The sequence below is a fragment of the Lepidochelys kempii genome, chromosome 1 (assembly GCF_965140265.1).
Source record: "Lepidochelys kempii isolate rLepKem1 chromosome 1, rLepKem1.hap2, whole genome shotgun sequence".
Classification (NCBI taxonomy): Eukaryota; Metazoa; Chordata; order Testudines; family Cheloniidae; genus Lepidochelys; species Lepidochelys kempii.
Genome location: NC_133256.1, coordinates 246,472,752 through 246,496,991, shown reverse-complemented (window position 1 = coordinate 246,496,991; position 24,240 = coordinate 246,472,752). Strand labels below are relative to the sequence as shown.

The 24,240-nt window shown below is 42.1% G+C and overlaps 1 protein-coding gene across 6 annotated transcripts in view; it reads left to right on the top strand.

Annotated features, from left to right (window-relative positions):
- The window catches only part of DGKI (diacylglycerol kinase iota), a 281,008-nt gene that overhangs the window by 105,029 nt on the left and 151,739 nt on the right, over window positions 1-24,240 (top strand). For all 6 annotated transcript variants that reach the window (XM_073322101.1, XM_073322083.1, XM_073322075.1 and 3 more), the window contains 2 exons: window positions 5,553-5,648; window positions 8,471-8,545. In XM_073322101.1, coding sequence (XP_073178202.1) covers window positions 5,553-5,648; window positions 8,471-8,545 — 171 coding nt within the window. The remainder of the gene's footprint in view (window positions 1-5,552; window positions 5,649-8,470; window positions 8,546-24,240) is intronic.

Here is a 24,240-nt window from a genome sequence, read left to right as displayed (position 1 = left end):
TAGCGAAATGTGGTCTAGATGAAATGACTATAAGGTGGGTGCATAACTGGTTGAAAGACCATATTCATCATTATCCATGGTTTGCTGTCAAACTGGGAGAGTGTGTCTAGTGGGATCCTCCAGGGGTCAGTTCTGGGTCCAGTACTAGTCAATATTTTCATTATAGATTTGGATAATAGAGTGGAGAGTGTGTTTATAATGTTTGCGGATGACACCAAATGGGGAGCGATTGCAAGCACTTTAGAGGGCGGGATTAGAATTCAAAATGACCTTGACAAATTGGACAATTGGTTGAAATCAACAAGATGAAATTCAATCAAGACAAGTGTAAAACACTACAATTAGGAAGGAAAAATCAAATGCACGAATACAAAAAAGGGAGTAACTGTCTAGATGGGAGTACTGCTGAAAGGGTTCTCTGGTTATAGTGGATAACAAACTGAGTATAAGTCAACAATATGATACAGTTGTGAAAAAGGCTAATATCATTCTGGGGTGTATTAACAGAAGTGTCACATGTAATAAACAGGAGGTTATTGTTCTGCTGTACTTGGCACTTGTGAGGCCTCAGCTAGAGTACTGTCTCCAATTCTGGGCGCCACACTTTTGGAAAGATGTGGATAAATCGATGAGTCCAGAGGAGAACAACAAAAATGATAAAAGATTTAGAAAACCTGACCTATGTGGAAAGGTTGAAAAAATGAAACATGTTTAATCTTGAGAAAAGAAGACTGAGGGGGGGAGCATGATAAGAATCTTCAAATATGTTAAATGCTGTTACACAGAGCACTGTGATCAATTGTTCTCCATGTCTTCTGAAGGAAGGGCAAGAGGTAATTGGCTTAATGTGCAACAAGGGAGGTGTAGGTTAGATATTAGGAAAAGCTTTCTAAGTATAAGGGTATTTAAGTTCTGGAATAGGTTTCCAAGGGAGGTTGTGGAATCTCCATTATTGGAGGGTTGAAGAACAGGTCAGACCTGTCAGAGATGGTCAAGGTTTACTGGGTCCCATCTCAGCATGGGGGCACTGGATTTGATGACCTCTTGAGGTCCCTTCCAGCTCTGCATGTCTATGATTCTGTGACACATAATGTTCTTCCTAGAGAATTCCATGAAGGACTGGACTCTTTCAAAATGGGTTCTACCTTCCATTGTCTTCAGGGGCACTCAGACTACAGCTGCCCTTCAGAAAAGTGCTCCCTTTCAAAATGGCTATTGTCTTCCATTGTTCACAACAGGAGTGAGGCCAAGCTGCCCTCAACTAAGATAATGGCATATCTGACAGCACTCTTTGGGCTTCTTGTTTAGTATGAATGTATTTTTAAATACTAAAAACAAACAAACAAGAAAATTCCCAAATAAATGGCATTAAACTGGAATTAGGGTTGAGAGTATGTATCAGTAACTTAAAGGTGGTAATAGTACAGAATTGTTGTTATATAATTTAGAGCAACAAGTATTATTCACTGACCATAACTGTATGTTTATTGCTTGCTGTCACTACAGGTGGATGTGGTAATTGGATTAATACCTTAGCCTGGCATGTTTGAAAGTTTTCCCTCTTTTAAATGGTTTATTTAAAAATCCTTTCATATATAATTTTGAAAAGCTCTCTCCATGACAGGAATTATGGAAAGATCCTTCCTTTCTGCTACAAGTCATGCTATATCTCATTTGAAATTGGAATGTTCAGCCAACTGGGTGATCTGATTGGCTGAATATCCATGGCTGCTTGTCACTCTAAATTAAATTATCCAGGTTAGTTTGCATTGTGTTTCAAACCACTCTGACTGCAGCTTGCAGAGCTGTCACATATGAGGGGACCAAAGGGCTTCACTAAATCTGGTTGGCTTTGAACTAGGCTGGGGCACTTCTTAAAGGAGAAACCAAATTTAACAAGCTGAGAAATATGCACAGCTAGTTGTGGTCAAACACAAGTAATTACAATTGCCCCTAAATTCCATTCTGGGGATATTAATTTCTCCTCAAATTGGGGCAGTGTGTGTTTTGTTTTCCCATATCCAAAGAGAAATCGTATGCCAAAAAGAACTTTGGTCTTGTTTTGTTACTGACAATATAAAACAAACAAATGGAAAGTCTCCATCTGAGAGAGCACAGTGTTTGTGTCACTTCTATAGCAGCCTGGGTCTGAACACATAACGGCAGCTGCTTCTGCTTCAGGGAGGAGATGTGTCTCAATTTATAAGTGCAATTATAGCATCTACAAGTTACATTCATGATAGTGTTAAAAAGACTGTCTTGTAACTTTTTTTGTATTTTGTTTTCTCTTATACTGCAAAATATTGAACAGGAGGAGTTTCTGGCTTTTCCCAAATTGTAGGTGGGATTTGTACTTGCCTTATTCTATTATTTTCCTGATACACAGGAAATCTCTGCCCATGAACAATTCCACCAGCAAGTGCAAAACAATGTAACCAGCGAAAGTATTAATTAAAACTCCGCCCAACTCAGTCTCCAGCAGAAAACTATCTATGCATCAGAAATATAAATATAATTATTTGGACTCTGCCACCCTTTAGGTCCCATGTTATGCAACATGTCAGACTAGATGCCTTAGCAGCACCATCTGATCTTAAAATCTTTGGGTCTGATTTTCTGTTGTCCCCCACCTTGTGGAGTAAGACTGGTTGAATATTTTCTGATGGAGTATTTTTCCATCGAGAAATATTGATGGCATTGAAATGTTTTGTGGGGCTGTATCAAAGTCCTCAAACTTTTTGATGAAAAATGATCAAAAAGTTTTGCTTCAATAAGGTCAAAGCACCTATAGTTTCATAGAATCATAGAATCATAGAATATCAGGGTTGGAAGGGACCCCAGAAGGTCATCTAGTCCAACCCCCTGCTCGAAGCAGGACCAATTCCCAGTTAAATCAACTTTTCAACTTTTATGCTATTGTATAATGGTCTCCATCATAAATTGTAGTAAAATATAAAAGCAGAAACTATGAAGCCAAAGTGCTTCAACCTTTTTGGGCCAAAGCCTTTTGATAAGGTGATACAATATTTCCACCATGACATTTTATTTCATTTTGATTTGTGACTGAAGGAAATATTCAAATGTCAGAATTTTCCTCAGAATGGAAATTCCAAGTTTTGACCAGCTCTATCCTGGAGTAATTTACACCAGAGGGAAGTGAGTGCAAAATGGGTGTAAATGCTACCAGATGGGAATGGTAAAATTTTATGTCCTTTTTTTGTACTGGTGTAAATTACTAGGTGCAGGGTCACAGAGAATCTGGCCCATAGATGTTAAGGCCAGAAGGTGCCATAGTGATCATCTCGGCTGACCTGCGTAACACAGGCCCAAAAGGGTAGCAGAGTACAGATTTGTTTTATTCAAACTTCTGATAGAAAACCAGGCCCTATGAATATATGATCCATTCAGGAACAACAGAGAACAAAATCTAATTTGGTCTAAACTGGGTTATGAAAATAGGCCACCTTATCTTTAGAAACCTTGAATGGAAAGTCGTGGAGAAACATGACGTGAATAGAGGGACTTTTAAACTGTTCTGTTTCTTTTTAGGGAATTTTGATTCCTGATTAGAAATCAGGACTCAGGATCTGTGTGCTTTTTTGCTTAGCTTCCCAAACTGATTGTTCCAAACGGACTTCCTTTATAATCTACATGATTAAGCACTAGGTAGTATTATGAGCCATTATATGTTGTTAACCACTGGTTATTTTAACAGGGAAGGTGTCCTACTTGAACATTGTCTTGTGTCCCACTCAAACAACTTAGGACGGTGGAAGACCCATCTGCTTCTTTGTCCCACTATTCCATTTAGCACCCAATAAACTGGGCAGGAAATTAGAATTTCAGGCATTGGATGATGGTGACTGGGCTTTCAAATGACTGTTTTCCCCTGATGTACTATAAAAACCTGTTCGACAGTTCTGGCTACCACGTTTCCTGTAGACTACAGCTTTACTGTGAGGCTGAATTTGGAGAAAAATTAGATGAATTCAGTAAAATTGCTCATATGAGTAAGGAAAGCATGATTAGTTCCTAAGAGAGCTCAAGTCTTGAAAAGTCATCTTTATTATTCGTATTTGCACTGTAGCACTTAGATGCCTTAACTAAGGTTGGGGCCCTGTTGTGCTAGGCACTGTACAAGCACATAATTCAAGCCCCAAAGATGAGACAGACAAAAGGTGGGAGGGGAAACAGAGGCACAGGGAGGGGAAGTGACTTGCCCAAGGTCAGACAGCAGGTCAGTGGCAGAGTCAAGAATAGAACCTGAGTCCTAATTCAGTCCCCTATTAGGGACAGTACCAAGTCTGATATAATTGGGAGGAGTTTTTTGGTCACTCTTAGGCTGCTTATTTCTGGTTTATGCAGCGAAATATGGACATGCAGATCTGTCACTGTAAAAATACCTTATTTTTCCTTTCCCACACTGCCTTTTCTGGATTGTGACCTGATGACTTCTTGTAAATTGGCACCATGGTTCAGATAGATACCAATTTTCTACTTGCAGTTTTTAAATGCTAATTATATTGATCTAGTTGTTGTGAATGCATTTCTATTGCAGAACTCAAAGAAACTATGCCTGCTACCTTTTCCTATTAAAAAGCCTTACCTGAAATATACTTATGTGAGAGAGAAGTAACTTTTATCTCATCGTATTGAAAACTGTCAGTGCTATTTAAAATAAAGGATTTTGACCTGAATTGCTGGAAGCATCCTGTTGTCGGACACCATCTGGTTGGAAAGCAACATCATTTGTGACTTCTGCAGTGTGGGAATCAAATGTCAGAGACTGGCAAAGCATTTTTCATTGTGCTTTAATTCCAGTAGAGCAAGATTCTTGCTTATTCAGTTTGCTCAAATATTGCACGTACAGCATTTTATTTTTGCTATTAAGCTAGTATCACATTAGGATGGAAACTGGAATCTTTCTATAGCCAGCAGGAGGTGGCATTCTTCAGATGTAAACCCAAGATCTTTATTTCTGGCCATTAACATTCCAATGGCATTTTTCATGAGAGTGGTGGTATGTACTCAGGTAGAAATGATTTGTTCAGAGCTCCTATGTAAATACCCCTGCAGTTACAATGAATATGATAGTTGGCACTTCCTGGGCTGGTTCTCTAGCCTGCAATTAATAAAATCAATAACATTGTCTTTAGCTTCTTTTATGTTAATTTTTATTTTAAATATAGTGGTAAATTTCATACTGATGAAAGTGAGGAACTGATGGTACTGTTTAACCTAGGCATAGTGTGGGCAGGTGCTAGGCAAAGTTCCTACAAACAGCTCTGTCAATGAACATTGACCTGACCTACGGCACCCCTATCATTCTACCACAGGCTTCTTGTGAGAGGGATGGCCAATTATGACACACGGTATGATGGTTTTGTGTTGTGGAAAAGTATCTGACTGGTTCTAGGTTAAGACCACTAAACTTGTGGCTTAGATCACAAGCAATGATGAGTTAATCATCGTCGTTTTTAATTTAAGCTAGCGTTCAAATTCTTTAACATACTGTACTCACCTCAGCCAATTTAACAATCATCTCTTCTCAGGAGAACGCAGTGAATGGAGAGCATCTGTGGCTCGAGACCAATGTCTCTGGGGACCTGTGTTACCTAGGAGAGGACAGTTGCCAAGTCAAATTTGCAGTGAGTATAACAGTTTCAGATTTTCTTATCTGTTTGTAGGGCAATCAATCCAGTTTTGGTTGAAGAGACTACTTCAGAAGCTTGGGAACTTGCATTTCCTAGTGTGACAGGTGGTGCCTTGCTACAGCAGATAGAAAGAAAGAAACAAAACTAGTGGTCAAATTCTTTATTTAAACAAAATTTTAAAAACCTCTCAAAAATTGTACTATTTCTACTAATAGTATGAAATATGAAGTGTTTACTGAGTCCTAATCTGGGCAAACTCCCAGTGATGTCAGTAGAAGTTTGCCTGAATAAGACCTGAGCTTAAGACCCCTGAGAAATTTGCCTGTAGTAATAGTATAGACCCTTAAAAGTATGCTGTGCCTAATTCACTACTATGTTATTACAGTTTGATGAGGGGACATCTCCACTGAAATCAGTGCTGTTACCTGGAATAAAACTGCAGTAACTGTGGTGAATCAGGACCATTTTGGAAATGCTGGTGACAGTGGCGGATTAGCCACTGGGCCAACTGGGCCCATGCCCAGGGGCCCTGGCCAATTGGGGGCCCCTGGAAAAATGGGCAACCCCATGCCCCAACCTACTCCACCCACCCATCTGGTGCTCCTGCCAGGGAGTGGGGTCGGAGTGTGGAGGCTTGCCCCGCTCTGCCCGATGCTCCTGCTGGGAGCCCCTATGCCTCAACCCTGCTCCCCACTGTCAAGAGTGCAATGTGGGCGGAGCGGGGCAAGCCCCCCTACCCTGACCTTGCTCCCGGGCATGAGTGCCGGGTGGAAGGAACGAGGCGAGCTCCCCTACCCCGACCCCCAGAAGGAGCACCAGGGGTGAGAAGGGGGGAGACTGCAGGTGGAAGGGGTGGGGAGGGACCCCCACTTGCTCTGGTCTAGGGCTCCCCCCAAACCCTAGTCCACCTCTGGCTGGTGGGAATCTTAGTTGATTGAAGGCTTTTCTAGCCAACAGGCCCACAGATGTAGAGTCATATGTGAGAACAGGCAATTTTTAATTGCCTGGCCTTTTCTTGACTGAAATTCTTTTCTGTTTTAAGGTTTTGTTGGTTGCGGAGAATCTAGTAGTGTAACACAAAGTAGCACTTGTGCTGCTTTCTGGTGTGGTTATGTGAACTGTAGGTGGGGAGAATCTAGTTAACTCTAATTATGTTTTGCTTATCTTGATCAATTAAATGGCTAATGGCTTTCCAATTTCTATCTTTTTAGAGATCCTACATCTTTCTATGGCTGCACTGGCCTTTCTATTACTTGGCTTTTTACATATAAAATATTTTTAGATCAGATTTATTGTTTTAATGGAAAAGTTGTATGAAATAATTAATCTATAATTGCATTTATGGAAAAATGCATAGAAATTTTAATAAACGTAAGGCCTTAGCAGGATATGAACTCTCACCCTTTGGAGCTGACACTTTATGATAAATAGTACATGAGATGGAAAAGACTCAAAGTCTGATTTATCCACCAGTCTTTCCTTACTAATGCTTGGAATCAGTATTGCAAGCCCCAACATTAAAAAAATCATGAGTCCAGTGCCCAAAGTAATGAGATTGGTTTACAAATCATGATGCTTTTTTTAAAAAAAGCGTTTGGTTCTTTTTATTTTTCTTCTGGTCTTTAAGCTGTTAGGGTATGCTTGTTCCATGTTTTCAAGCTTTTCCCTGCAATCATGAGGACTAAGAAACTTACTTTTTACGAACTTAAAAGCTAAGATTCTTATGCTATATCAGAATTCTATCAGCTGGCGTTTTAAGAAAAACACCAAAAATTGAGAGACTTACAAAGAAAAATCATGATTTGACAATATGCAAATTTACTAGTGTTATGTTAGCTACAAGAGAGAGGGCTGTTGCTTCCAAAATCTAGCTAATAACATATTGAAAATTATAAAGAAAACATTAATTACAAGCTCTCAATGACTATGATAAAAATGATGGCAGAGTTTCCAGCAAATCAGCCTTAATTTATTATGTTGATAATCTTTCCGTCTTTCAATTATAAACGTTTCTGTAAAAATGTCTTTTGCGAGACTCATTAGAATGATTAAGTATGTGCAAGAACAAGAAAGAATTAAGTTTATGGTAAAGGCTTTCTGTCCTTAATGGACACCTAGTGTTCACTTTAATAGGATTCTATGGGCATTTCTGTAAAAGCCTATAGATATAAATAGAAGATGATTTCTTTTGTACAGAATTGTAAAACCACCCTAAAGAATTTAATAGAGAATTTATGTTCCTGCTATAACATTTGATAGGTTGGTTAACAAAATTCTGCAGGACGATTATCATTCTCTAATAAATTACACAGGATTTTTCTGCAAGGCATTGGTCAGAGAGATGCCCCCATCAAATTCAATGTTTCACATGAACAATAGAGGAGGAACTTTTTTCCCAGTTTGGCTTGAGTCATTACTGAAACTCTCAGTAAAGTGTGTATATTTCCTTGTCTCTTCGCTAGCTATGCCCTTTTCCATTTCAGACTGTTCCTAATAAGGAAGTCTTATTCAAAATGTCATCAGTAACTTTATTTACTATTTTAAAAATGCCTTTAGTTCTGTTTCCCGTCCACATGCCCATGCCATATGTCCCATGTTCCACCTTGTTACCCTGTTTATGCCTTTATTCTCGACTCTTCAGCTTCAAGCCATTTTTCAACATATTGCTCAATCAGGTTTTGAAGACAATCCAGAAGACCTGTTGGATAAGGTGGGGGAAAGAGAAGCTGCCTGGCTTCTGACAAATGTTTTGGTTTCTGTAAATGATTTCTCCTCATTCCATACACTCTCAGCCACACTGTTCTTAAATGTTGTAGAAATCGGCTCTTCGACGGAAGTGTGCTGCCTGCAAGATTGTGGTCCACAATGCGTGCATGGAACAGTTAGAGAAGGTAAGAGGACACCACCTGCTGGAATATTGAATGTACAGTACACATTATAAATCCATAACTGAGCATTATCCTGAAAATTCCATGAGCTTAATTTCTGGTACTGTGTGTCAAATACATTACAATGCTTTCATAATATCATAGGTAGAGCTGATTGGAATTTTTCAAATGGAAATTTTTTTGATAGAAAAAAAGCCATTTTTAAGACACAAAATTCAAAAATTATTGACTTTTAAGGTTATTTTTGTTTTCATGAATTTTTTTGCAATGTTTTAATTAAAATGTTACCGGTTTTAGCTGAAATTGTAACCTAAATAATTATCAAAATTGGCTTATAGTAAATGAAAATTTTCAATAATGTTTTAAAAATGCTTTTGACATGCATTTTTTAATCAAAATTTTTGAAAAATTTCCAAAACAAACAGGTCTATTTTGAAACATGTGAAACAGAAAAGAACTTTGAAAGTATGATTTTTTTAAACTGATTTTTAAAGCATATTTTAACCTGCTCTAGTTGTAGGGGAAGAAGTTGTAGACTAAAAATGAAAGATAGATAATGCCCTGCTTCCTATCCCGTACATACGTGCCAGTCACAGAATTCCACAATTACAACAGCATAACACAATTCATGGCAGTTGCCATTGTTAAAAGGAATACGAGATCAACAACCACTATAAACATTTTAACAGGGTTCTCTAGATCAGGGGTGGGCAAACCTTTCAGCCCAAGGGCCACATCAGGGTTGCGAAACAGTATGGAAGGCTGGGTGGGGAAGGCTGTGCCTCCACAAACAGCCTGGCCCCCACCCCCTATCCGCCCCCTCCCACTTCCCACCCCCTGACTGCCCCCCTAAGAATCCCCGATCCATCCAACCCACCCTGCTCCTTGTCCCCTGACCGCCCCCTCCCGAGACCCCCCGCCCCAACCACCCCCCCCGGGGACCCCACCCCCTATCAAACCCCCTGCTCCCTGACTGCCCTGATCCCTGTCCACACCCCTTCCCCCTGCCAGGCCCCCCAGTACCCCTGACCCATCCAACCCCCCCACTCCTTGTCCCCTGACTGCCCCCTCCCAGGAACCCTGTCCGTAACTGCCCCCCCAGGACCCCAGCCCCTATCCAACCCCCCCTGCTCCCTGTCCCCCCTCCCAGGACCCCACCCCCTATCCAACCTCCCCTGCTCCCTGTCTCCTGACCGCCCTCCCGCCCGAACCTCTACCCCTAACCACTCCCTGTCCCCTGACTGCCCTCCGGGACTGCCTGCCCCTTGTCCAACCCCCCTTGCCCCGCTCCCTTACCATGCTGCTCAGAGCAGCAGGACAGACTTATTGGAAAGCCTGGGAGGTGGGCGCGTGCAAGCTGTGCTGCCCACGGGGCAGCGTGCCTGCGGGGGAGGGGACAGGGGCTAGCATCCCTGGCTGGTAGCTCAGGGACTGGCAGGACAGTCCCGTGGGCCAGATGTGGCTCGTGGGCCATAGTTTCCTCACCTCTGCTCTAGAGTCTCACTGCTCCTAAACTTTAGGAATTTAGCACTTTGAGTTACAACTGGAAAGATTTTGTAAATCTTTCCTTGCCTTGGTAAATAATTTGTTTTGACATCCATCCTGCTTTCAATTGCCTCTAAAGAAACCTCCCCAAACCTTCAAAATCCCATAATATATTGATCATATACTGCAGTTCTCTATCAATGCATCTTCATCTGGTAATACATATATTCCTGATTGTAAATTAACTGTCACAGGAGGAATTTTTCCTAATAGGATTCATGGGGGAAAATCCTGGTGCCACTGATGTCAGTGGGAATTTTGCCATTAACTTGAATGGGGTCAGAATTTTACCCCCTTTGTTTGACACTGATTCTTGCACAGAAGTGGGTAATACATCAAAGATTTGCAGTGGCAGCCCTTTAGAAAGGGCTTTCAGTTTTCCTTGATTTGGATGAGTTTTGCAAAATGTCATTAAATACATATTTGTTGGGGTTCTGTTTTCAGTGAGTTTTAGTACATTCTGGTTAACACGGCAGAAGGTAAAATAAGACAAAATCTCATTGATCCATTATTCTTGACCTGTTTTACCAAAAATGATGATAAATTCTTACATCTCCACTAGTTCATGGTTTCCCAAGTAATAAGAAAAAGTGCACACTCAGATGAAGGCCATTGAGTTGAATGTTAGTTTGTTTCTACTAGTCTAAAGAGTATGAAATTCACCCCAGTGCAGAGGCTATCCCAAGATCTGCACATCTCTTCAATCCCATTTTATGGGATGTCAGTGGTGCTTGTTCCTCTGTCCTGGGGTGAATTTTAACTAAAATAATTAGAATTTAGGTGACTTTTTCCATCCTGTCAAAGATCAACGGTGAAACAAAGACTCAAGACTCCAGATGAACAGCATTGGAAGAGGGTTAATAGCATTGCAAGATTAATTTGTTTTCGCAGAAGAAATATTTTCAATATCTTCAGTTTGATTCAGAGCTTCCTGATATCCCTTAATGAGCACGTGGAACTGACTAAGTTTGGCTATGTTTAAAAGCCAGTTATTAGTGAACATTGGAGTAGTGAACAGCCAACAGCTAACAGCAGAGTTTCTGTGGGAATTTGTAAGTGAGTTTGGTTGGGAAGTTTTTCTTTTTTTCTAGTTATAGGGTCTTGGAAAAGAGGACAATGATAGCTATTAAGACACACTAGAAATGACCAGAGGAGGAGAGGACAGAAAGAAGATGGTTGGATGCAGAAGCTGCGGGATGTACATCATTCTTGAGAGGATATCTGATGGAAGCTACTAATGCATGAAATGTCACCTGATAGAGTTCATGGCAGAGAAGATTCAAGGATTAGCAGCTGGAGACGATGGAATTCAGATGGGTATTTGAAGGAATAATGCAGGAAAGGAGAGAGGAGGTGGTACAGACAACTCAAGATTTATGAACACTTCCTGAACAAAAGGAGCTAGAGGGGGGACTGCCAGGAGAGGAGTGTGATCCATGAAAGAATATGACCATGAGGACAAGGTAGAGGAAAAGACCAGTTAGTGGTGGTGAAATTGAGTTGAGTGACAGGTCTGCAGCACTGGGAAATGAAGAGGAGAAACAGATAGAAGATGAGGTGCGAGAAAGAAACGAAGGGAAACCAATCCCTCCAGGAGAGAGGAAGAGATGATGAAGATGAAGATGATGTACAAGGGACCGCCTGAGAGAACATAAAACAGATTCATACCAACACCAGCAGGAGACAGGTCTATGTGACTGGGGACTCCATACTCACCAGATCAGATCCAGAGAACGGGAGAGCATGCTGTCTGCCAGAATCAAAGATACGAGATGTGGAGGTGGGGCTGGAGAAGATCCTGAGGGGGGCGCAAGGGGAAAAGCCACTGATTGTGCTGCATGCGGAGATGAATGGCCTGGCTAGATTCCCGCTGGAATGGATCAAGGACGACTGCACTGGGCTGGGTGAGATGCTTCAAGAAGTGGAAGCTCAGGTGATCTTCAGTGAAATACTTCAGGTCCCTAGAGAAGGAGGGCAAAGGCATGACAAGGTAACGAAGGTGAACAGATGGCTCAGGGATTGGTGCTATGAGGAAGGTTTGGGGGATGAGCGACCATTGGGAGGCATCCACAAAAAGAAGAATCTTCTCAACTGATGGACTCCGCTTGAACACCTGGAGTATTATCCTTCTGGGATCCATGCTGTCATGACTGATAAAAGAAGAGCTTTAAACTAGGAGATGAGGGGAGAAGATTGGGAGAGACTTGTGAAATTTCCACGCCTGGCTTCAATACACAGCAGCAGGAAAATCAACTAAATGAAGATACAATAAGGAATAATGGGACACTACAAGGTAGAAAACTGGGTGAGGCCTGAGTGAAACAACTGAAGTGTTTGTACACAAATGCAATGAGTCTGGGCAATAAAATGGAGGAACTGGAACTACTGGTGCAATAGGTCAAATCAGATATTATAGTAATTACAGATGGAATAGCACTCATTACTGGAGGAATACAGGTATTGAAGGGTATGTGCTGTTTAGGAGAGAAGGGAATAAAGGCAAAGGGGGTGGGGTAGTGTTGTACATCAACGAAGCAATACACTACAAAGAAATATGAAGCGATAGTATGGACCAAACAGAATCTGTTTGGGTCAAAATCACTTTGTGGAAGGATGGTAAAGGAGGTTCTGTTGGGATGGTTTTAGGGGCCTACTATAGATCCCCAGGGTCAGTCTCTCTCCATTATGGAAAGTGATCTCTTTAATATTAGAGAGAGAAATATTTTTGGGAATTGTCATAATAGAAGACTTTAACTTCCCAGATATAGATTGGAGAATAAATGCTGCTAATACCAGTAGGACCCAGGTATTCTTGGCTGTGATAGATGACGGTTTTCTTCATCAAATTGTCACTGAATCAACAAGAGGTGATGCAATTTTAAACTTGATTTTAGTAAGTAGCGAGGACATCACAGAAGAGTTGCTTATAGGACATGACCTTGGATTGAGTAATCACGAGTTGATTCAGTTTAAATTAAATGTAAGGATAATCAAAATCATGTCATCAACTGTGGTTTTTGATTTCTAAAGGGAAGCCTTTGGGAATTTAAGGGAATTAGTTAAATAAGTCAACTGGACTGAAGAACTCAAGGACTTAAATGTACAGGAGACTTACAATTTCTTCAAATCAGTTTTACAAAAGCTATTTGAAAGTTGCATCCGGCGAAAGGGGGAAAAAACTTGTATGGATAGACTCCAAACCCGGCTGGATGAATAACCATCTCAAAAAGGTTGTTAGGCATAAGCAGAGAGTCTATATGGAATGGAAAAAGGGGCTATCAGCAAAGAAAGCCATGTTGTGGAGGTTAGAAAATGTTGGAATAAAGTGAAAATTACTAAAAGACAGGCTGACTTAGCTCTTGCCAAAAAAAAAAAAAAATAGGTAAAAAGAGAGTATGGAAGCATGAGGTTGGGGTGCTATGCAGAGGGATAGGAAGGAGATTAAAAATAATCTAGATATGGCCCAAAAACTAAATGAATACTTTGCTTCAGATTTCAGTAACAATGGTAATATGGAACACGTGCATGAATATAGTGTGGGTGATAGAAATGAGTATATAGAAATGGAAATTGCCACATCAGAGATGGAAGAAAAATTTAAATCTCCAATTTTGGGAATCAGATAATTCCATCCCAGAATACTGAAAGAACCGACACATGAGATTGCTAGTCCAGTAACAAGGATTTTAAATACCTCTTTCTGTTCAGGGATAGTACCAAATGACTGGAGAATAGCTAATGTCATACCTATATTTAAGAAAGGGGAAAAAAGTGATCCGAACAATTACAGTCTGACCTCAGTAGAATGCCAGGCTTTAGAGAAAACTGTGAAGAAAAGAATAATTTAAATTCATGGAGGTAAAGGGAAATTAATGCAGTGTGGGTTTACCAAAGGTAGATCATGCTGCAGTACCCTGATTTCCTTCTTTGAGAAAAGAGCTGATTTTTTTCAATAAGGAAAGTGCAGTAGATCTAATTTTTTTGGACTTCAGTAAAGCATTTGACACGGTAACACATGGGAAATTATTAGTCAAATTAGGAAAGATGGAGATCAGTGCAAGCATTGTACAGTAACTAAGGAATTGGCTAAAGGGGAGAATGTAAAGGATTGTGCTGAAAGGTGACTTATTGGACTGCAGAGAGTTCTTCGAGGGTCGGTTTTGGGACTAATCTTAGTCAATATTTGTATTAATGACCTTGGCACAAAAAGCAGGAGCGTGCTAATGAAATTTGCTGATCTGAAGTTGGGAGGCATTGTCAATGCAGAGGAGGATTGGAATATTGCACAGGAAAATCTGGATGGCCTTGAAGACTGGAGTGACTGAAATGGGATGAAATTCAATAGTACACAGTGCAAGGTCATGTAGTTAGGGTCTGTCATAAATATAAAGGGAAGGGTAAACCCCTTTGAAATCCCTCCTGGCCAGGGGAAAGCTCCTCTCACCTGTAAAGGGTTAAGAAGCTAAAGGTAACCTCGCTGGCACCTGACCAAAATGACCAATGAGGAGACAAGATACTTTCAAAAGCTGGGAGGAGGGAGAGAAACAAGGGTCTGTGTCTGTCTGTATGCTGCTCTTGCCAGGGACAGAACAGGAATGGAGTCTTAGAACTTTTAGTAAGTAATCTAGCTAGGTATGTGTTAGATTATGATTTCTTTAAATGGCTGAGAAAAGAATTGTGCTGAATAGAATAACTATTTCTGTCTGTGTATCTTTTTTGTAACTTAAGGTTTTGCCTAGAGGGGTTCTCTATGTTTTTGAATCTAATTACCCTGTAAGATATCTACCATCCTGATTTTACAGGGGGGATTTCTTTATTTCTATTTACTTCTATTTTTTTATTAAAAGTCTTCTTGTAAAAAACTGAATGCTTTTTCATTGTTCTCAGATCCAAGGGTTTGGGTCTGTGGTCACCTATGCAAATTGGTGAGGCTTTTTATCCAACATTTCCCAGGAAAGGGGGGGTGCAATTGTTGGGAGGATTGTTCATTGTTCTTAAGATCCAAGGGTCTGGGTCTGTAGTCACCTAGGCAAATTGGTGAGGCTTTTTACCAAACCTTGTCCAGGAAGTGGGGTGCAAGGTTTTGGGAAGTATTTTGGGGGGAAGGACGCGTCCAAACAGCTCTTCCCCAGTAACCAGTATTAGTTTGGTGGTGGTAGCGGCCAGTCCAAGGACAACGGGTGGAATATTTTGTACCTTGGGGAAGTTTTGACCTAAGCTGGTAAAGATAAGCTTAGGAGGTTTTTCATGCAGGTCCCCACATCTGTACCCTAGAGTTCAGAGTGGGGGAGGAACCTTGACAGGGTCTAATAATCAGAATTTCTGATTCAAGCTGGTGGCTCATCAGTTTGAAAGTGACCAAGGAGGAGAGAGACCTGGGTGTGTGGGTCGATCACAGGATGAGTATGAGCCACCAGTGTGGTGCGGCTCTGAAAGGCAAATGCGATCCTAGGATGTATTAGGCGAGGCATTTCCAGTAGAGGGAGAGAAGTATTAATACCATTGTACAAGGCATTCATAAGACCTCATTTGTAATTCTATGTACAATTCCAGTCACCCGTATTCAAGAAAGATGGATTTAAACTGGAAGAGGTGGAGAGAAGAGCTACGGGGGGATGTAGGTTCTATCTTAGGAGAGCAGTCTGGAAGATCTTGGTTTGTTTAGTTTTGTAAAAAGAAGGCTGAGAGGGGATATGATTGCTCTCTTTAAATACATTGGCGGGGGGGGGGTAAATACTAAGGAGGGTGAAGAGCTATTTAAGCTAAAGGACAAGGTTGGTAGAAGCACAAATGGGTATAAACTGGTCACAAAAAAATTAAAGGTGGAAATTAGAAAAATGTTTCCAACCATCAGAGGGAGGTGGTTCTGGAATAGCCTCCCAGTAGGAATTGTGGTGGCAAACACCTTAATTAGTTTAGAGAGAGAGCTGGACAAATTTATGAGTGCTCTTGTACAATGGGGTTGCTTGTGATATAGGGGGAGGGCTTAATAGCCCTGGGGCTCACTCTGGTTTTGTTCCTAAAGCTCATGCTTCAGGGTTTCAGTTGGCCACTGGCAAAGGTCAGGAAGGGAACCCTTCCTTCCCCATTGTATTCTGGGAGGTTTTTTAATCTTCTTCCTCTGAAGCACCAGAGATGGCTACAGGTGGAGATGGGACATTGGACAGGGCACTGAGGTGGTACTAAGAAGTCTCTCCTTCATGAGCATGGCTGGCTGGTTCTTGCTTACATGCGCTGGGTCTAACTGATCACCATATATTGGGTCAGGAAGGAATTTCCCCCCAGATTAGGTAGGCAGTGACTTTGGGGGGCATGAGAGTTTGCCTTCCTTTGCAGTGTGTGGGTGTGGGACATTTGTTAGGATTATCTGGGTATATCTCACTTAATCATTTCCCTGCCATTGTAAAGACCTCAGGCACTGGTGCACCTTGATCCCTCCTAATATTTGACTGTGGAACATAACAGTCTAGTCTCCTGTGGGTCTCATTTACTTTGGTCCCATTTCCATTGCTGGTTTTAGTGTGCTGGTGCTGGGTGGTGGTAGCGGCCTGCAATATACAGGAGGTCAGACTAGATGATCTAGTGATCCCTTCTGACTTTAAAACTCTATGACTTTGTTTCCTGTTCCAACATAAGGACATAAGAACAGCCATACTGGGTCAGACCAATAGTCTATCTAGCCTAGCATCCTGTCTCCCAACAGCGGCCAATGCCAGGGAATGAATAGAACAGGCAATCATTGAGTGATCCTTTCCCTATTGTCCACTCTGAGCTTCTGGCAATCAGAAAAGGGCAGTGGTCTCCAACCTTTTTAAGCACAAGATCATTTTTTGAATGTAAGTGCAATCCAGGATCTACCTCAAAGAAAATGTAGAAATAACAGTACACACAGACCCAAACACCCTTGCCCCACCCCTTCTCCGAGGCCCCACCTCGCTCATTCCATCCCCCCTTCCTTCTGTTGCTCACTCTCTCCCACCCTCACTCACTTTCACCGGGCTGGGACAGGGGGTTGGGGTGTGGGGGAGGGTGTGGTCTCTGGGCTGGGGCCGAGGGGCTCGGAGTGTGGGAGGGGCTCTGGGCTGAGGCTGGAGCAGGGGGTTGGGGTACAGGAGGGGGTTCAGGATGTGGCTTCTGGGAGGGAGTTTGGGTGAAGGGGGGGTTCAGGGCTGGGGAAGGAGGTTGGGGCACAGGAGGGAATGTGGGGTGCTGACTCCAGGAGGGGGCTCAAGGTTCGGGCAATGGGTTGGGGTGCAGGGTGCAGGCTCTGGAAGGGGACTGGGGCAGGGGGTTGGAGTGCAGGCTCTGGGACAGGATTGGGGTATGGGATGGAGCTCAGGGCTGGGGTGCAAGAGGGGGTGTGGGGTGCAGGCTCTGGGAGGGAGTTTGGGTGCAGGGGGGGCTTAGGGCTGAGGCAAGGGGTCGGGGTACAGGAAGGGGTTCAGGGCTGGGACAGGGGGTTGGGGTGCAGGCTCCAGCCGGGTGCTGCTTACCTCAGGTGGTTCGGAGCTGTGGTGCAGTGGGGCTAAGGCAGGCTCCCTGCCTGCCCAGGCCCTGCGCCACTCCCAGAATCGGCTGGCATGTCCAGCAGCAGCTCCTGGGGCAGAAGGGGCAGATGGCTGTATGCTCTGCCCCTGAATGCAGGCACTGCCCCTCAGCTCCCATTGGCCGCAGTTCCCCATTCCCAATGGGAGCTGCGGGGGCGGTGCCTGCAGGCAAGGACAGTGCACGAGACCCCCTGCACCCACCGGGGGCTGCAAGAATGTGCTGGTTGCTTACAGGAGTGGCACGGGGCCAGAGCAGGCAGGGAGCCTGCCTTAGTCCTGCTGTGCCACTGGACTGTTAGCGGCTGATCTCCTAGTTTGGCTGAAAGAGGATTGGCAACCCTAGACTGAGACTGAGATCGACTGTCAGAGGCTCCATGATCAACCAGTCGATCGCGATTTACCGGTTGGTGACCACTGGACTAGTGACACCCAGAGCATGGGATTTCATACCTGACCATCTTAGTTAATAGTCATTGATGGACCTATCCTCCATGAACTCTAATTCTTTTTTGAACCCTGTTATAGTTTTGGCCTTCGCAACATCCCATGGTAACAAGTTCCACAGGTTGCCTGTGCGTTGTGTGAAGAAGTACTTCCTTTTGCTTGTTTTAAACCTGCTGCCTATTAATTTCATTGGGTGACCCCTGGTTCTTGTATTATGTGAAGGAGTAAATATCACTTCCTTTATTCACTTTCTCCACAGCATTCATGATTTTATAGACTACTATCATATCCCCTCTTAGTCATCTCTTCCAAGCTGAAAACTCCTAGTCTTTTTAATTTCTCCTCATACAGAAGGTTCCATACCCTTAATCAGTTTTGTTGCTCTCCTCTGTATCTTTTCCAATTCTAATGTATCTTTTTTGAGATGCGATGACCGGAACTGAATGCACTATTCAAGGTGTGAATGTACTTGGATTTATATAGTGGCATTATGATACTTTCCGTCTTATTATATATTCTTTTCCTAATGGTTCCTAACATTCTGCTCACTTTTTTGACTGCTGCTGCATATTGAGTGGACATTTTCAGAGAACTATTTACAGTGACTCCAAGATCTCTTTCTTGAGGGGTAACGGCTAATTTAGATCCCATCATTTTGTATGTTTGTGTGGGATTGTGTTTTCCAATGTGCATTACTTTGCATTTATCAACATTGAATTTCTTCCGCCATTTTGTTGCCTAGTCACTCAGTTTTGTAAGATCCCTTTGTAACTCTTTGCAGTCTGCTTTGGACTTAACTATCTTGAGTAGTTTTGTATCATCTGCAAATTTTGCCACCTCACTGTTTACCCCTTTTTCCGGATCATTTATGAATATGTTGAACAGTAGTGGTCCCAGTACAGACCCCTGGAGGGCACCACTATTTACCTGTCTCCATTCTGAAAACTGACCATTTAGTCTTACTAGGGCTGTCAAGCAATTAAAAAAATTAATTGCGATTAATCGTATGATTAATCGCACTGTTAAAGAATAATAGAATGCCATTTATTTAAATATTTTGGATTTTTTCTACATTTTCAAATATATTGATTTCAATTACAACACAGAATACAAAGTGTACACTGCTCACTTTATATTTATTTTTGATTACAAATATTTGCACTGTAAAAAAACAAAAGAAATAGTATTTTTCAATTCACCTCATACAAGTCCTGTAGTGCAATCTCTTTATCATGAAAGTTGAACTTACAAATGTAGAATTATGAACAAAAAAACCTGCCTTTAAAAATAAAACACTGTAAAATTTTAGAGCCTGCAAGTCCACTCAGTCCTACTTTTTGTTCAGCCAATCGCTCAGACAAACAAGTTTGTTTACATTTGAGGAGATAATGCTGCCCACTTCTTGTTTATAATGTCACCTGAAAGTGAGAACAGGTGTCCTCATGGCACTGTTGTAGCCGGCATCGCAAGATATTTACGTACAATATGTGCTAAAAATTCATATGTCCCTTCATGCTTCAACCACCATTCTAGGGGACATGCGTCCATGCTGATGACGGCTTTTGCTTAATAACAATCCAATGCAGTGAGGACCGACGCATGTTCATTTTCATTATTTGAGTCAGATGCCACCAGCAGAAGGTTGATTTTCTTTTTTGGTGGTTTGGATTCTGTAGTTTCCACATCGGAGTGTTGCTCTTTTAAGACTTCTGAAAGCAAGCTCCACGCCTCGTCCCTCTCAGATTTTGGAAGACACTTCAGATTCTTAAACCTTTGGTCGAGTGCTGTAGCTATCTTTAGAAACCTCACATTGGTACCTTCTTTGTGTTTTGTGAAATGTGCAGTGAAAGTGTTCTTAAAATGAACAATGTGCTGAGTCATCATCCAAGATATGACTATGGATATATTTCATAATATGAAATATATGGCAGAATGTGGGTAAAAAGAGCAGGGGACATACAATTCTCCCCTAAAGACTTAGGTTAGGGGCTAGGGGTTTATTACAGGAGTGGGTGGGTGAGATTCTGTGGCCTGCGTTGTGCAGGACGTCAGACTAGATGATCATAATGGTCCCTTCTGACCTTAAAATCTATGACTCTAAGGAGTTCAGTCACAAATTTAATTAACACACTTATTTTTAACGAGCGTCATCAGCATGGAAGCATTCCTCTGAAATGGTGGCCAAAGCATGAAAGGGCATATGAATGTTTAGCATATCTGGCATATAAATACCTTGCAATGCCGGCTACAAAAGTGCCATGCAAATGCTGTTCTCACTTTTGGGTGACATTGTAAATAAGAAAAGGGCAGCATTATCTCCTGTAAATATAAACAAACTTGTTTGTCTGAGCGATTGGCTGAACAAGAGGTAGGACTGAGTGGACTTGTAGGCTCTGAAGTGTTACATTGTTTTGGTTTTAAGTGCAGTTATATAACACAAAAAAAATCAACATTTGTAAGTTGCACTTTCACGATGAAGAGATTGCACTACAGTACTTGTATGAGGTGAATTGAAAAATACTATTTCTTTTGTTTATCATTTTTACAGTGCAAATATTTGTAATCAAAATAATATACACTTTGATTTAAATTACAACACAGAATACCATATATACATGAAAATATAGAAAAACATCCAAAATATGTAATAAATTTCAATTGATATTCTATTGTTTAACAGTGCGATAAAAACTGTGATTAATCATGATTAATTTTTTTAATTGCGATTAATTTTTTTGAGTTAATCTCATGAGTTGACTGAGATTAATCGACAGCCCTATTCCTACCTTTGGTTCCTGTTTTCTAACCCATTACTGAGCCATGAGAGGACCTTCCTTCTTATCCCATGACAGCTTACTTTGCTTAAGTGCCATTAGTGAGGGACCTTGTCAAGGCTTTCTGAAAATCCAAGTACACTATATCCACTGGATCACCCTTATCCACAGGTTTGCTGACTCCTCAAAGAATGCTAATAGATCGGTAAGGCATGATTTCCCTTTACAGAAACCATGCTGACTTTTCCCTACCAAATTATGTTCATCTATGTGTCTAATAATTCTGTTCTTTACTATAGTTTCAACCAATTTCCCTGGTATTGAAGTTAGGCTTACTGGCCTGTAATTGCCAGGATCACCTCCAGAGCCTTATTTTAAAAATTGGTGTCACATTAGCTGTCCTCCTGAAGCTGATTTAAATGGCTGGTTACATACCCCAGTTAGTAGTTCTGCAATTTCATACTGCAGTTCCTTCATAACTCTTGGGTGACTACCATCTGGTCCTGGTGACTTATTACTGTTTAATTTATCAATTTGTTCCAAAACCTTCTCTACTGACACTTCAGTCGGGGACAGTTCCTCAGATTTCTCACCTAAAAAGAACGGCTCAGGTGTGGGAATCTCCCTGACATCTTCTCCAGTGATGACTAATGCAAAGAATTCAGTTGGCTTCTCCGCAATGGTCTTATCTTCCTTGAGTGCTCCTTTAGTACCTTGATCATCCAGTGGCCCCATTTATTGTTTAGCAGGCTTCCTGCTTCTGATGAACTTAATTTTTTTTCACTGTTAGTTTTTGAGTCTTTGGCTAGTTGCTCTTCATATTCTTTTTTTGGCCTTCCTAATTATACTTTTACTGACTTGCCAGAGTTTATGCTACTTTCTATTCATGTCTAATGCTATAATTTTACATCACTTAAATGAAGTTGCTGTTCTTTCATTTTGGGATGGAGATCAATTATTATCTATAATAAGGAAGCCCAACCACTCTGCCTTTATAATGGACAGTTGAGAGATATGTTTAATTATGTTTCACTTTGACAGTCAGTCTAAGTTTCTCAGACATACAGACATGCTTCTTCCCCTTGTTAGTATCATCTTCCATGTTTATCATTTAACCCAGTGGTTCTCAACTCGTGGCCCAATCAGCACACAGCTGCGGCTCATGTGATATCTTCAGAACCGTAACTAGTGTGGGGTGGGAGGGGCATCTGCCCCGGGCACAGAGGTGGTAGCAGGATGCAAAAACAGGGCAGCGCAGGATTGAGCCCACTGTCAGCCGCCTCCCGGCAGGATCAGGCCTAGTAGCATTGGCAGGAGGCCTGGGTGCTCAGTGCCCCCTACCCCGCAGAATCGCGGGTCCAGTGACCTCGACTGGAGCAGGATCCCCAGCGCTAGGCCCGCAGCAGCAGGTGGGCAGGGTGGGCTGCACAGCTCAGCTAGGTGCAACCAAGGTAGGAGACCAGTGACGATGGGGGAGGGGTGTGCAGGGGGCTAGGGCTGTAGGGAGGAGAGTGCAGGGGGTTGAGGTGTGGGGACAGGGGGTGCAGTTGGTCCATGGGGAACAGACTGTAGGTAGGGGAAGTGGTGGCTGGGGCACAGTCCCTGGATGGGAGGGATTGAGTGCTGGGGGGCCTGGATGCTGGGGGCAGTTGCTGGGGGGGGCAGTCCCTAGTTGGGGGGCTGGGTGCCTGGAGGGCAGTCCCTGGGTTGTGGACTAGGTGCTGGAAGGGTCAGTCCCTGGAGGGCTTGTGTGCCAGCCTAGTGCTGGGCGGGGAGTCTGGATGCTGGGGGGACTGTCCCTAGCTGGGGGGCACCCTGCATTGGACAGGGCTCCCCATCTTTGCAGGCAGGATCCACAGCCACACTCTCCGGGCTCTCAGCATATACATTGTGTGGATGCAGCCCACATAACACACAGAGAGCAGCATATGCAGCCCATAACAGTAAATAGCTTGAGAACTACTGAACCTATTGATGGCAGAAAATTCCTCAACTAATAAAATCATGCCAGTATATTGACTGTGCATATGTAAGCAACAATTCCATTCAATGTAGTTTTCTGTGTATACTTTCCCTTTTAAATGAATGGATTGTGGGGCCATACTCTTGGTTTTTGGGTCCAGAAAGTCTGTTACTTATATTTTTGAAAATTTGTCTGTAGAGAAACCTACCATAAAGATGAAAAAAGGAACGCAGATGTTTGTGATTTCTTTATTACTACTTTGGGTGTGCGTGAGGGGATCTTTTAGCAGTTTTTCAGATCAAGAATCTCCCTTTTGTGTATGAATCCAGCTGAGGTAAATCTGATTTACAGCTCTTATTCATGTTAGTTCAAAGCACAATTATCAGAGTGGAATTTGGTCAGGATACTGAAGTTAACATCTCTCCTGTAAGGACACCATAGGCAGAAGTGGTTGAGAGGATCATATCTCATCTGAAAGAGGAAGTACTGACCCTATAAATACTGTTTCAGGAAGGATACTGTAGCATCAGACTCAACACAGATTGACTAATGCTGTAGCATCAGTTCTTATGTCTGTTCAATGCTGTAATATTAAAGGTGGTACTTTCTGGAATTACACCATAGTGTGGCTGTTGAACATGCTTGTGTATTCTGCAAGTATTGTGGGATGGCCTGAGAAGATAGCACCAAGAGCAAGCATTTTGATTGCTGGCTATTTTATGCATATAGATCAAAAGCTGTGATCATGTAGGTGATTTGCAGGATGTGTGTGTAAAATTTTTACACTGTAGCATTTTGCAGCCTGTAAAATTTTGCATCCAGTATTAAGAATTACAATTTTGTGTTGCTACTACTGACATAAGTTTTGAAATGAGTTGGGATTATAATTTGACTCTTCGTTTTATGGCCCCTTAGGATGGGGGGAGAGAGAAAACAGTGGAGATGCAAACCTGAGGTCCACTGGCAACTTCAGTTTAAATGCACTATTTCTTTTTCCACCTCTCCCATCATCCTCTCCCTTTTGTTCTCTCTCAGTGTTCCCCCCATTACTTCTTTATTCTCTCTGCATCCCCCTTTCTCCCAATTCTTCCCTTTTCCTTCCCCACAACCATTTGGTTCATCCTTTCTTTTTGTTTCCAATCTGTTTAACATTTTCAGTTTTATGAAAGTGCCTGTTGGCCTGTACTCTACTCTGCCCTCAGAAATAGGGAATGTAGCTGATCCTTTTTGAGGCACTGCTAGTCTGGCCAGGATTTGTGGGTGGGTAAGTGGGAATGGCTTGATAAAGAGGTGGAAAAATCTATTTACTCATTCAGGGTCCCAACATTTCTCATGTGAATGGTCTGCAGAATCTAGCTTTCATTTAAAAAGGAGTAAACCTGAAGGAGTTTGATGCCCAGCTTCCATTGACTTTTTAAAACCCCT